Below are 15,698 nucleotides of genomic sequence, written 5' to 3' on the forward strand. Positions count from 1 at the left end.
TGTTGGGCCTGTACGAGCTTCATGCAGGTTTTCAAGCTTGACTGGAGAACGATGAAGAGAGTTCAAGTGTGAGTGTAACTGTATATGAGGTGTGGCTTAATGAATTATAAATTAGGAGTACAGTACAGTAGATAGCACTGATAGATCATTCCAGCCTGACAGAACTGATCAATAAGCTGGAACAATAAGCAAAAATCTATGGAATTACTGGCAATATTTTTTCCATAGTTCACCAAGCCGCAGACATTGGTACATTTCTGTTTTGTATTAGTAAGATGCACCATAAAAAAAGCATATTTTTACACATAGATAAACTATTTTCTCATCTCCACTGATACTAAGTTAAGCTTTGCATGCTTCATTTCTAGGGCCACACTTAATGCACAAACATGAGATGATATACAACCTTTACTGTATTCATGTTGTTTGTTGTGCATGTTTCTTTTTTTTTTCTTTTTTTTTTGTAATGTAAATATGCCTTTAGCAAAGCCAGTACTGGCTCACAAAAGAGCTAAGTCCAGCACTGTGGCTTTGGAAAGTGTGGAAGTTGTAGAGAATAAAAACTTAATTTTTGGACTTTCAGAGCGTTGTGGTGCAATTCATTAAGAATGGATCACATCAAAGCAGAGGTCTGAGTCATTGTCAGTTTTACAGCCTTCTTACTGACAAACATTACCAATGAGATAATGGCGTAATTACCCAAGCCAAGATGTGACCCTGATATATTTATTTCATTTAGAACAGTAGTGTTTCTTTGTAATGTGGAAAACTGAGACTGATAGTCAAAACCAAATTTCTTTTTCTTAAGACATCTCAGGCTGTTCATCATGTGTTTTGGATTATCAGATGTGGACCTTTTCAGAAAGCCTTTGGTTTTTAGCCTGTGTGAAGGTTTCACTTGAGATCAAATTAAGCCTGCATGTGGCCCCTGAAATACCTTTCGATTTAGCTGGCTGACCTAAATACAGTCCTGATTTGACTGGTTATACTGTAACCTGAACTAAACTCAGGACAGAGCTAGCACATAAAGGGGAAACGATATAAAGATAATAATAAAAAAGTTGTTGCATATGATATTATTAAGGTAAAAGAAATGATAGATTTTACACGCTCACACTCCCCAGCCTATGTGGACGGGAACATCAGAAGGGAAAATAAGAGCATTTCTTTTTTGTAGTAATTGCAGTAATTGCATTGCGTAGTGATGTATGTGCCTATGTGTGTCTAAGAGTATATTTAATAATTTGCTATTTGCCAGACTTGCGCTCCCTCAAAAGCTTGCCTCTGTGTGAGTTGTGCAGACTTCCCGATGAGCTGCCCTGTGTTCCTTTCGCAGCCCAATTTGTTTGGAACACAGAGCATCGCCATGGAGAAATTCTTACCACGTTGCTATGGTAGCAGCCCCCATTCTTTTCCTCCTCTTTCCAAAATAAGATCAGATGAAAATCTGTGGCATTGCTTTCAAACGTGTCAGTAAAACTGGTATGATAATGACATACAAGCATTCACATGGATATTAGAAAGAGCACGCTGAAGTTTGCAGACTTTTAAACAAAAATGGATTAGTTATGATAAACAGTGACGATGTGTTTGTACAGCTTATGTGCTCGCATGCACACACACACACACACACACACACACACATTTGTACTGTTATCTTTGTGAGAACACTGGCATATGATATATTTCCTAAACCAATACTAAAGCTAAATCTTTACCCTAAAGTCAAGCCTTAACCCTCAAACACACCTTGAAAAGTGTGTCGGGAAATGAGGAGCGGCTAGACTGTCCTCACTTCCCACAAATGTCCTCACACCTAAGTTCTCAGTCTCAAAGTGGGCCTCACAAAGATAGATGTACAAGCACACAAGCACACATAGCGCCATTGGCCTTGGATCCCAGGCTTACAGGAGGTGCCAGGAACCCTCTCCCACAGTCACCCTCTGTTCACTTGGAACAATAAGCCTTTCTGTGTGTGTCTGTCTCTCTCTCTTTCATACTCACTCTCTCAGCTGACCCAACAGTCGAGCCATCAACTACACCAGAAAAAGTAACCTGCATTTGCGTGTGTGTGTTTCAAATGTAGCTTAAAGTACCCGCAGCGGCCGTTGCCTTTGAACTGTGAATAGGTGGTGTTTGCATTAGTAAGTGTTTGTAGCTTCTCGTTGAATTGTTTGCTTCCTATGCATACATAGTGCAGGAAACCAGTTCCTCCCAGCCTCCTATCCCACTTGAGTCAGCAGTGACTTCACCTTCACGATGAAGTCAGCCTCACTAATGAAGCAAAGATCCAGTGGGGCAAACTCTGCCCCACCCTCTAGCCCTAAACTTGCCGCTCTCATGGCTACCACTGGCTTTATCACCCTGTGCATGTATGTGTGTGTTGCCTGTATTGTCCCCAGCAGCACCCCAGTGTGGGTGGATTCAGGAGACAGCTAGACAATTCGCTGTACTCTGCCCATAATCCACAGGGATCAACACTGAATCAAATCCACTTCCTATTTTTTCCACTTAACCCTTATGTGTGTGTGTGTGTGTGTGTGTGTGTGTGTGTGTGTGTGTGTGTGTGTGTGTGTGTGTGTGTGTGTGTGTGTGTGTGTGTGTGTGTGTGTGTGTGTGTGTTAAAAGCTCTTTGATGTTATCATCCAATTGCATTATTCCCCAACTGTCTTCATCTTTGATTCTTTTTTTTTCTTGTGTTACTCTCATCTATGCGCTCTCTCACTCTGAGCAGAGAAACAGATGAATGCGACTCATGTTCATCAGTACCACTTGGCATTCTCTTCCCTCTCGTATTTCTCCTCACAATCCTCGTGTACCCCTTTTGTCCTTGGCTGGGTATTTTATTTCTTATCTGATATCCCTGTCTTTCCCTTAGATCCCCGACTGTTTAGTGTGATTTATCATCTGAATCCAACTGTAGGTGGTAATGTGATGCTTCAAAAAAAAATTTCTCTCTAACTTTTATCTCTGCTGTGTTTGAGAGCTGGGTTAATTTATGTAATTATACAAGGCTTTTAAGAAATAGTTTCAGTTATAGAGTAGTTTCAGTTCAATGCAAAGACTGGACATTTCCTAATATCAAGTAACACACTGCTGCCAGTATAATATCAGAGCTTCCGTTCTAATACAAAAACAAGACCTCATGAATATCTTCAGCTGTTTTCATGCATGAATTCCAAACAACACTGGAAAAATCAGAGTGGATACAATCCAATATATATACAGTATGATGTACAGGGGTTGGACAATGAAACTGAAACACCTGGTTTTAGACCACAATAATTTATTAGTATGGTGTAGGGCCTCCTTTTGCGGCCAATACAGCGTCAATGACATATACATGTCCTGCACAGTGGTCAGAGGGATTTTATGCCATTCTTCTTGCAGGATAGTGGCCAGGTCACGACGTGATGCTGGTGGAGGAAAACGTTTCCTGACTCGCTCCTCCAAAACACCCCAAAGTGGCTCAATAATATTTAGATCTGGTGACTGTGCAGGCCATGGGAGATGTTCAACTTCACTTTCATGTTCATCAAACCAATCTTTCACCAGTCTTGCTGTGTGTATTGGTGCACTGTCATCCTGATACACGGCACCACCTTCAGGATACAATGTTTGAATCATTAGATGCACATGGTCCTCCAGAATAGTTCTGTAGTCCTTGGCAGTGACGCGCCCATCTAGCACAAGTATTGGGCCAAGGGAATGCCATGATATGGCAGACCAAACCATCACTGATCCACCCCCATGCTTCACTCTGGGCATGCAACAGTCTGGGTGGTACGCTTCTTTGGGGCTTCTCCACACCGTAACTCTCCCAGATGTAGGGAAAACAGTAAAGGTGGACTCATCAGAGAACAATACATGTTTCACATTGTCCACAGCCCAAGATTTGCGCTCCTTGCACCATTGAAACCGACGTTTGGGATTGGCACGAGTGACCAAAGGTTTGGCCATAGCAGCCCGTCCGTGTATATTGACCCTGTGGAGCTCCCGACGGACAGTTTTGGTGGAAACAGGAGAGTTGAGGTGCACATTTATTCTGCCGTGATTTGGGCAGCCGTGGTTTTATGTTTTTTGGTTACAATCCGGGTTAGCACCCGAACATCCCTTTCAGACAGCTTCCTCTTGCGTCCACAGTTAATCCTGTTGGATGTGGTTCGTCCTTCTTGGTGGTATGCTGACATTACCCTGGATACCGTGGCTCTTGATACATCACAAAGACTTGCTGTCTTGGTCACAGATGCGCCAGCAAGACGTGCACCAACAATTTGTCCTCTTTTGAACTCTGGTATGTCACCCATAATGTTGTGTGCATTGCAATTTTTTGAGCAAAACTGTGCTCTTACCCTGCTAATTGAACCTTCACACTCTGCTCTTACTGGTGCAATGTGCAATTAATGAAGATTGGCCACCAGGCTGGTCCAATTTAGCCGTGAAACCTCCTACACTAAAATGACAGGTGTTTCAGTTTCATTGACCAACCCCTGTATGTGTCCTACGTTGTCACCATGAACAGTGAGGGAAAAGGTTCAAAATTATAAAAAATAAATAAATAAATAACAAATGGAACAAATGACACCATGATCTCCACCATAATCTTCTGAGGTTCCAAAAATGCCCTTGAGATGACCCTGCCGGTCTCTACTAGTTCCGCACCATCAGCCCTCAATCAGGTTGCGATATCATCCAGAGTTGTCTCATTTCTCATCTGGCACACTCACTACTGGAAATGTTCCTCGTGGCTTGGTCAGGCAAGTTGCTCAGAAAATGACTTGCTCTATTCTCCGATTAGCAAAATCTTACATCATACAGATGATTCATTCAGGAGCCAATGTATAATTTTTGCCTAAATAAAATACAATAAATAAAATACAATAGAAAAGAGTAAGAAAATAACATCAGGTGCAATTCTTCTGGAATGTACTAGCTATTATTTTATCATTATAAAGTAAAAACATATATATGTGCACCTTATTTGTAATTTAAAGTTTATTTCTTGTCATGCCTGCCATTTTTCTGTGTAACCAGTTGAGCGTCCGCGTGTGTGTGTGTGTGTGTCTTTGCGTTTGTGTGAAGTCATGTTCCCTGCAGTGTGAAGCTGCAGCCATATCTGGATATAATTTTCTGTCTGGGCGGCTATGACAAATATATGAGTCACGGGTCAATAACGCCTCACAAAGATGAGATCATTACACACCGTGGAGAGCTCAGATTGAAATTGTAAGTCACCGATACAAGGCACAAGCAATCTCTGTATATATGAGTGAGTGAGTGAGTGCCTGTGTGTGTGTACTTGTGTGCCAGACTAATGGTCCATTGTGCTCTGTCAGGGTTTATTTAGCTGTCCGGGGCTGTGGGGTTTGCTGGCTTTGGAGTCTGGACCAGGCACTATTTTTACCTTAGCAGGAAGGGCGTACACTACCACCTCTGTTGCATATTCACACACATCCATTGCACTTTAAATGTATAGTCTGACTTACAAAGTTTTATCATACACAGAGATCCTGGGTGAGACAAGAAGAGATAATGCCCAGGACGGCTTTTAGACACAACAGAAACCATCAAAACACAGATGGGCATGCACACACACTGTGGCTATCCCTATCTCATCGCTGAGGTGTCTCTTTTCAAACTGGTGGTGAGCAGCTGCTGCCCTCATGTCAGGGGATGAAGACTTAAAAAAAAAAAAAAAAGACCGGTGTGAGGTTCTCTCTCTCTCTTTTTCCTCTCTGCTTTCCTTCCCTGGGCTGCGAGAGGCCACCCTGACCAGAGGGTGGAAGGTAGGGAGGGTCTAAAGGGGCTTTACCTCTGACAACTATGCTTTTCCAGTCCTGTGGGAGAGGCAGAATGAACCTATAGAGAGAGCGAGCAGAGTATTCAGAAAGTGCAGGAGAAGAGAAACAGTGTCACAACATGTTAGAGTAAGACGAGGAGAAGACACCAGTAGAGGAGTAGATAGGGGTCAGTCGGCTGGGATTATGATGCATTTTGACTGGACTGAACCTCAGGAGTCGGTGTGGACTACAACCTACTGACCGGGACGTAGAAGGGAAAAGACAGGACAAGAGAGACGGAGGGAAGGATGAGGGAGGCGCTGGATAAAGCAGATGTATGTGGTGGAGAGCATGATGTCATCAGGCAAGCGTCCAGTCTCTACCTCAGTGATGATTATAAAGAGGTAAAAGACCATGGAATTAAATTTTGTTCATTAATTACACAATTTGAGTGTGTGTGTGTGTGTGTGTGTGTGTGTGTGTGTGTGTGTGTGTGTGTGTGTGTGTGTGTGTGTGTGTGTGTGTGTGTGTGTGTGTGGTCAGGAGGTGGATTATTTTAAGTATTACTCGTGCCTGTGAGTGTGTCGATGGTTCTCCTCTTCTTGATGTCTGCCAACATAGACCCATAAACATACTTTTGGTCTGTTTTGTGACACAAATAGCAACAAAACCTCAAAGCAAAGGGAAGCAGTGCTACTGCAGTACTGTTCAGACTTATTTCCTCTGCCAGCATCTCTAAATTCATCAATAATCAGTATATGTTTTGTTTCTTTTATCCAGTGTATAAATGTACTAAATCATGGGTTCTATGTTGGACTTCGTCTTGATTAGAAGCCATGGCCATCAACTTCACTGTGCCTACAAGCCTTCATAAAGTGACTCCACCAAAGTCCTTTTTTGGCTTCTCTTCTCTTCATAGTCTCCCAATTTAGCATGCATCTTGAAATGCCTCCAGGCACTTATTTGGGATGTTATTTTGAAGCTTTAATTTAACTTTAACAGTCACAGGGACATTAAAAAAAAAAAAAAGCTGACTATGTAGAATCTGCGTTAAAATCTGATAAAAATGCTTCAAACTTTTGCTGACTTGCCTCCATAATAAGGCTGGAAGTTATACTTCTGCCTCCATCTTTGGTGTTATGGAATTTTCCCATTGATTTCAGCTCAGAGATTCCTTGAGTGCTTTAATGTCTTTATAATATAACTGTACCTAGCCTAGAAATAGTCCACTGCAACACTGCACTGTGTAATTTTGACATCACTATTTCAAGGATTTACCAGCGAGAGCTGATAGATACAGTAGATTGTGTTAGTTCCTAGTCTCCTCGGTGAGCTACCTCTCACCGTTTGTTACAGCTTCATATCAAACAGAGACATGATAGTGAGTTTCATCTTCTGATCCAATTCTCAGCATGAAAGGTTATAAAAGATTTTTTTTTTCCCAAATAGCTGAACTTTGCATTTAATACAGTTTTGCATGTTGTGCGCAGCTGTGAATGCAGCCCGCAGACCAAAGCTGATGTAGTCTGGGCATTAAAGTGCTTAGATATTTGGGGCATTGTTATGACATAACAATGAAAATCTGCTTCACTTTTCTCAACAAATAGTCTGGCCTTCTGCTTGAAAAAAATGCTCCAGTGTCACATGGAGACCCATTGTCCTGTCTAAACCCTCTTCATGCTCCTTATCTCCCCTGCCTCCCTTTGTCATCCCCCTCCTCCCGTCTTTTTTTTCCCTTACTCCCACCATAACCCTCCCCCACTTCTTCTACCCCACATGCACATTCATGTATGGCCCACCGCCACTTGTTGAGTTGTTCTCTTCCAATCTGAGTGACAGGAGCAGCCTTGCGCTGACCTGCAGCTGAACTGTATGAGAGGTCAAAGGTCGGTCTCTTATCTGGGCTGGAATGTTCCACTGCCCGGACAGACAGGTCTCAGATAGCATGAAAAGAGAAGACGGTCTTACATGCACACACACACGCACACATACACTTGTTTAAAGACAGAGAAATGTGCGTATTTCCTCTCCTGCTGAGATAAGAAGGTTATTTTCACTATCAGATAGATGGGGTGGCACTTCCAGTAGCCAGTGAGCTTAGCTTAGTCTGCAGAGTGCAAAGCTGTCCCTGTGAAGTTGTGAAGCAGGTGCTATCCTCAGAAAGTCATAATTGTCGTAAGACCGTAAAGCTTTTACACTTTGTTCACGTTTTTGTTTCTCAAAAAAGATATTGTGCTAATAAGCTTTAGCTTAACGGATATTCTGCTGCTGGACATGGTTTTGCTAACTGTTATAGTGGTATAGATAGAAAAAATGAAAATTTACCCCCAAAAAACTCAAATTTTTAAAAGTGCTGGCTTTAAATGGCTACAAGTTGATCCGGTTTTACTCTAAGCCTGCAAGAACATCTGTGTGAAATGTGAAACTATGTAGCACAGTCATAACACACTCACACAGAGGACTTTGTGGCCTTGTTTCTGTTTGTAAGGCTGAGAGCTCAGCAGCATCCCACTGTTAGTCCTGGAAAATATATGTGAGTGAAGTCATCCCCGTTTGGATTCTCAGCATAACACAAAAAATGCACACATACATAGACACTGCACCATTTTTTTAACAAACAGAAAGGCTTTTAAGCAAGAACCTTTCTATTAAGCACTCAGTCACGTACAGGTGCGCTGTGCTGTGATGCCTTCACTGATAATATACTTAAAAAAGACACAAAGCCTGTTCTCACAAGACCTGGTATTTGTGTGCAAGTGTATGTGTGCACATGTGGTAACAGTGGGTTCTTATTCTCAGCCAGGGAGTGAGGTCCAGGTCACTGAAAAGACTCCATTGTGCAGAAAAATAGAGGCCACTTTGTAAGGAATGGTGTGAAAAGAGAATTTCAAGGAAAAAAATATTAATAACCTTCAAGAGCACTCCTCAGCCAAAGCCAATAACCATATGTCTCAAATTCAACAAAAGTGATTCCATCTGTGCCAGACTTTGACGTCTGCTTCCTTTGCTCATGTTCCACCTGTCCACCAAGTATCTTGATGCTCAGCCTGGAAGTTTGGGGGGAATCTTGCTGGGGGGAAAAAAGGCAAAAAAGCACTACATGCAGCATTGATCACATACCTTAGCTAGCACCTTGGCAAAGGAATAAAGGGGTTTATACATTATAAGGCATGCTATCTTCACCATATTTTAAGTTACTGTACATACTGAAACTGAAGCACAGAAATCTGTACTCACGCAGATTCATGCACATCGACTCTTTACTTGTAAACACATCTCAGATCTTAACCACTGAAAAAATTCTGGCCACGAGAGCCAGCAATTTTGTGGGAGGCAGAAGGAGGATGCTCTTTGTTGGCGCGGATAATTAAATTCATCTCCCTGCTCTAATATAGATTTTCAGGGAAGATTTGAAGGCTCAAAACAAGCACCCTGTCGTTCAGTGCCAGGACTAAATCACCCTCTAGGCCTGCAGATGAATGGTTGTATTGCGGAGTGGAGGGGGGAAAATGTCATTGTCAATGAGGGGGGTTTTCAGTGGAGGAAATTGCTTGGTTATTTTGAGGAAAAACAGAAATTAGTCCAATTGTGTTGGTCCCAGTCTAATTTGGGCAGTGATGGCTCAAAGTGTTCAGGCCAGGAACTGATGGAGGTAGTTAGGATGATCTCTCAGTCTCTTACTTGTTTCCCACAGGCATTAAAATGTTAATGTAATGGATCCAGCAATTTTCCATGTCATCGTTATGTGGAAATGCTCATTTGCGCTTGCAGGATTTTTTTTTTTTTTTTTTTTTTTAAGGAGATCTAGCAGAAAAATTACTGGGTAGAGCACACGGGAGAATGTTTGAGTGGCAAACCCAATCAAAAGAGAGGCTTTGTGCGCCTGGAGCCTGTGAAGTGCAAGGTTTTTATTTCATTCAAAAGTCACACCTGTAAGGGGTGGAAGTGAATATGGAAACTGTGACAGGATGTGATTGCTTCCTGCACTTGAGAAACTCTGAAAAGTATGTGATTAAGCTGATTTCCAGTGAAGGAAGAGATTGAAATTAATGGTGAAATATTAAATTTAAAGGCAAAAACAGGCGCGACAGGAGCACATATTTTTCTACCCATTTCCCACTTCCTGTCAGTTGCATATTCCACACCTTTCTAAAAGGTTTATGGATCTCCCCTTATGACTGTTTTACCACCAACACAAGCACACAACACAAACAAGCTGTATAACAGATGACACGTACACAAATACAGGAAGTTGTTACGTCAGGCAGGTGTGAGATGCAGAGCTTTTGCAGACCCACATCTGCATGTTGTGGTTGTCTACTGTCACCAGGGGGCAGTAATATGTGAAACAGCTAGTAATATGGGCTACTGTAGTTTATGTCTGTGTTTTTTACTGCTCCTACTGTAGTTTAGGCCATGTCAGCAGTTGTGAAGCCAGTTTGCAGTGCATTATGGTACTCACTGGAAAAAGGAGAATAAACCAGGGTATGTTCACTGCCTAACAACTTTTCAATCACAAGTTGTTAGTCAGTGACCGTGCAGTGTCGCTTGTTTTTAGATCCACCTCACTTCCCCACCAAGATGCACTCTCTGCACCACAGCTGTTGTTTTTCCTGCCTATCTTTGCTTTTTTGATCTTTGGTATTTTCTTCTCTTTACCATCATCACCATCTGGCATTTATTTGGAGGGGCTACACGCATGTGCGTCTCCATGACATCTGCAATAATCCTTCCCTCTGTGTAGACAAAGAACAATGCAAATGGAAACAAATGCGGGACCCTTAATCTAGTTTTAATCCAACTGCAGATCAGTTTCTGTTTGACTTCCAGGGATCTTCCCACTTCTTTAGGGAATGTACTGTTGTTTTGTGTGTTAATTATAGTTTTGGCAGTGCGTTATGACTATACCTGCTTGCTTGCTTCCTTTCTTGTTTAATACCATATAATTGCCAAGTGAATATCTTTGTGTTTTTCACTGTTTGTCACACAAACAACAAGAATGCGAATATTTAACCTTGGGGGGGTGGGAGGGTGGCTTTTTTCAAATTCTGACATTTTAGAAATAAATTGAATGATAAGTTGACTGAGAAAATATTTGGATTAAGAAAAAAATGACTTTTGCTTTCTTATTGTTCGCATTATATAAAGGTGTAGAACAAGCTTGAGAGTATAGCAGTAAAACTCATAAGTAGTGCTGTTAATTAATTGCTCTTGAATGTCATCAGCAACCAGTGTGTCCTTGAGCATCCCTGTCACCAGTCATTGCAGCATATGCACCGTGCTCTGCATCACAAATTTATTTAAATAACTCTGAACCCTGACGACTGGACATTAAACTCACATAGAAAAAAATATTGCTCTGTGCTGTTGATAGCCGAGTTTTAACAACCTGGTGGCAAAACTTTATAAAACTGTTTAATCGGCAGGGTGCGATCACTGGCTAAACCCTGATTACCGTTAAGTAGATCTGCATCTTTCTATCAGCACACAGTCTGCTAACAGACACCATATGAGGTCTTAAACATATGTTCACCTGTTATCGAGTTGAAACTCCATTAAAAATGTCCCCTGAGCTTTCATGAAGACTTCCTTCCCAGCGAGCCCTCATTTTAGTCTTTTCTCAGCTCTCACCATATGAGCGGAGCACACAGTTACCAATGCTCAGTGAACCTGCTGCTTTTGATTTTTTCTTTTTTTTTTTTAATCTTTGCTTGGAGCAACTGTTCAGTGGAGTAACATGACTGACAGCTTTGTTGCAGTCAGTGTGAGTGATGTGTAGTATATGTGTTTGACCTGCAGTGTACCACACAGGCTGTTGTTGCACCTTTGAAGCAATGAACTGAAACTTTCAAGGGTGTTCGTCTTGATTCCCCAGGCAGTGTCTCAAACAGACACACAAAGGAGCAGTGCCAGGTCCACTCCTCTACATGCCAGTGTGTGCGTGTGCATGCAGCGCCAGGAGCGTCTTGCAGCCTCTTGTGTGGAGTTGGATTATGTTAATTTGTCCTCAGTGAAGGCACTCTCACCAACGCCTGCACACAATTGTCAAGAGAGATAGACAGTGAGAAAGGAAAGGAGGGAGCGAAGGAGTTGAGAAAATGAGAAAATGAGTGGGAGAGAGGTGAAGGTGTGATAAGCGATTTGGAGAGGGATGAACAGCGTGAACCACAGAGAGATAGTTTGATGGAAGGAATAGGACAGGTCTGAAGATGAAGATCAGCATGAAAGACAAACAACTGGTATGATTTTAATGGAGGAAGCATGTAAATATAATGAACAAGACAAATGAGGAAGATGAAAAGTTTTAAGGTACGTTCACAAAAATAGGAACAAAACTAAGTAACGGACGTGGTTATAATCCAGGCAAACAAATTTTCACTTCAATCTTTTTTTTTTTTGACAATTTGGCTTTTTTAAGATAGAAATACAGGCCAAACATATGGGACAGAGGGAAAGAGAGAGACTGCAATCAAAGCAGAAATGTAGCAGTTATATGATATATGTCTCAGCACTGAAGTCATCTGCGCTGTACCCTGGATCATGTAAGATATTAATATGTCATCATTGTGAATTGCTATGCTATGCACAAACCAAACAGTTGATTTATCCTTCAAGCCCAACTCATGTAAAACTTTGTTTTATAAACCTTTCCTGCCCTTCAGGTCCCAAGGCTCCCGTTTGGGTGAAGGACAGAAGCACTGCAGTGTTTAGGGCAACTGTGTCTCTGACAGACCAAAAACATTTTGCAGAGCTTGTCCTTCCAAAAGTGCGGCACCGCTGTGTTAGAGAGAATTTACCTTTACACTTTTTATTCTGACAGTTTGAGTGGCTCATTAGTTGTGTGCATCTCTGCCTGCTGTGTTTACCTGTTATCAGCAGAGATGGGACAGGTAACCAGTGTGATTTTGTATGAGCCCTGCCTAAGCTGAAGCTGAGCTAGACTGAGAAGAGGCAGAGCAAGAGAAACTCTAAAACTGTTATGATGGGATTCCTCGCCAGCTTTAATTATGCATGAAATGTGCATTAAAGTAATTTCTCAGGGGTTTATCCTATATAAAGTTTTCTGTGAGGTTATCTGGGTTGTTCTCTGAAACAACAGTACCACCTGCTGGTGAATGTTTGTACTGCCAACTTCTAATGCCCTTAGATATTTCACACTTATTCCCTTTTTCAGCACATCAGCCTACTCCATGCTTTGTATCAGAATTGGCTAAGACAAGTTAAGAAAAAGCTGCTACTGTAGATCTGCTTGTCCCATTGGCTTGTACAGTCAGAAAGTGATCAGGGTGACATTGCTTTCTGTTCTTACATAAGATTCATCCTGTGGGATCAACTTTACTTAGGAAGAGACCTGGCTTAATTTTGAAACTGCGCTATCAGTCATCAGAAAGATCATTAAAAAGTAGCCTAAACCTCTTAATCTCTTCTTGCAGGCCCAGAAGAATGAGAGGGAGTCTATCAGGCAGAAGTTGGCCCTGGGCAGTTTCTTCGATGATGGACCAGGCATCTACACCAGCTGTAGCAAGAGTGGCAAACCCAGTTTGTCCTCAAGGTAACATCCGTCATATAAGCATGTGACTGATACTTGCAAAGGGTTTTTTTTGTTTGTTTGTTTTTGTTTTGTGGTGTCATAATTCTCTGAATGAAGATGTACTATATCTATCTATCTATCTATCTATCTATCTATCTATCTATCTATCTATCTATCTATCTATCTATCTATCTATCTATCTATCTATCTATCTACCTAGATCTCTGAATGAAGATGTACTCTATCTATCTGTCTGTCTGTCTGTCTGTCTGTCTATAGATAGATAGATAGATAGATAGATAGATAGATAGATAGATTTTTTTTTCTTTCTTTTTTCTTCTTGGGATAAAAGCACATAATGTGGTCTAAAAGCTCAGTTTACTGTCATCGGTAGCTGAGTGAAGCAATGTCAATGACAATGAGCCAGACGTAATCAGTCTTTGTGGTTCTCACTTCCCCAAAAAAAAGACCAACATGTTTATGCAGACACACACTCACATACACACACACACACACACACACAAAGTTCTACAACCTCCTACACTGTACCTTACTGGAACAGCAGTTCTCATTGTATCCACGTGATTTGAATCAAGTGGATTTCTCATTATTTGTGGTGAATGGTCAAATGATAGTATTGTGTAAAAATAAGATGTACTCATCATCTGTGCAAAGACACTAACACCGTATTCTAGAAAGCCCTGAAATGAGGAATTTGATGAATTTATGGATTTTTCTTTTTCTTTTCTTTTCTACCTCCACCGAGGAGGTTATGTTTTTGGTAGTGTTTGCATGCATGCGTATCATTCTGTCTGGAAACACGATAGCTCAAAAAGGTCCGAATGAATTCTGATAAAAACTTTGTAGGGGTGTAGAGTGGGGTCATGTTAACAATCCATTAAAATTTGGTTTATATCCACCAAAGTCTTCCAGGTCAACCTCATGATTTATTGGTGCAAAACTGACAAAAAGCCTTATAACTTAGAAACTATGATTCGTACATGGAGAAAGTATGAAGATTTAAAATATCATGTCACATTTGACTTCTGACCTCTACTTCAAGGTCAATAGCCTGCTCTAAAGGTCAAAGTAATAATAATTCTATATAGAGCTGTTTCTTACTGCCATTGTTTATATTGACAACATATAGGCGTATAGGGAATGATACACGAGGATTCTAAATATCACATTACTTTGGACCTTTGACTTCTTTTTCAAGGTCAGATAAGGTCAAACATTCATAAAATGTTTTTTATCTTTAAACCTCTGCTTAAAATTCTACTGCCGGGCGCCTGGGTGGCTTAGTGGTGAAGCCGGCAACCACATACACATGCCGCGTTGCGTTGCGGGCGGCGGGGGTTTGTGTCCCGGCCCGTCGCCAATTTGCCAGCGTGTCTTCCCCTGTATCCTTCCCCCATTTCCTGTCTCTCTCCACTGTTACAAAAAGCTGCTGTGGGCAAAAAAAAATACTGCCTTTGTTAGTATTGGCAATATTTAGGAAATGATACTGGTAAATATCTCATTGTGGTTTGCATCCAAATATCATGTGACATTTGACCTCTGATCTCACTTCACATCTGCCTTTCTTTTAAGTTGACCCAAAATGTATATCTTTAAAGAAATTATTGAGAGAGAAAAGAGAATGAGCTGCCTGGTTAGTTAGAAATATACTGTAGTACAATATTATATTATAAGCTCAAGTTATTCATGTCCAGTTATTTATAAAGCAATAACCATTATCCATTACCTGCTCCTACATAATGTTTGTGTAATCAAAGTAAGCATATGTCACACTGCCTTTATCTGATTTTTACTGCACTACAAATTTGTTCTGGTCAGTCAAAAAAGAACAAAGAAAACAAAATGAATATATAAAAACATAATACTGTTCCCTTAAAGGTAAATCCTGCTGCCTTGGCTGAGGTTTGCATTCTTGGAGTGCTTCTTGTTTTTTGTTTTGTTTTGTTTTTAAAGAGAGTTGGAAAATGAACTTGGCACCGTTCTAACTTACCACAAACATTTCTTGGGCATTTCTGTCTTTCAATTCATTACTGACCGCCACCTGAGATATTTGCCAATACTGATATATCTGAGCCAGCTTCATATTGACCATCAGCCAAGCCCCACGCTGCATATTACTGTACATGAGTTTAGCATCTCCCAGTTGTCAAAAAGTCACTTCAGTGGCCTCTGAAAACTATTAAATTCAGAGAGTTTTGATTCTCCTTCTCTCAAAACAAGCAATCGACCACTCAGGTTCTATTTTAATTGGGACTGATTGGATGTCTGCTATGTAATCAATCACCTCTGTTTGTAATTACTCCATTGAATAAGCAGATTATTGATCCACGGTGGGCTGAAATCTACACCTAGCAATATTCTGTTCT

At 41.2% G+C, this 15,698-nt stretch overlaps 1 protein-coding gene across 4 annotated transcripts in view; it reads left to right on the forward strand.

The window, feature by feature from the left end:
* Positions 1-15,698, forward strand: part of schip1 (schwannomin interacting protein 1) — a 45,056-nt gene that overhangs the window by 19,570 nt on the left and 9,788 nt on the right. For 3 of the 4 annotated variants that reach the window (XM_030744117.1, XM_030744116.1, XM_030744119.1), the window contains one exon: positions 13,214-13,332. In XM_030744117.1, coding sequence (XP_030599977.1) covers positions 13,214-13,332 — 119 coding nt within the window. Of the gene's footprint in view, positions 1-5,830; positions 6,185-13,213; positions 13,333-15,698 lie in introns of those variants that run through there. The other variant, XM_030744118.1, reaches the window with a different exon arrangement.

This window comes from Archocentrus centrarchus, chromosome 13 (genome assembly GCF_007364275.1).
Source record: "Archocentrus centrarchus isolate MPI-CPG fArcCen1 chromosome 13, fArcCen1, whole genome shotgun sequence".
In the NCBI taxonomy this organism is placed as follows: Eukaryota; Metazoa; Chordata; class Actinopteri; order Cichliformes; family Cichlidae; genus Archocentrus; species Archocentrus centrarchus.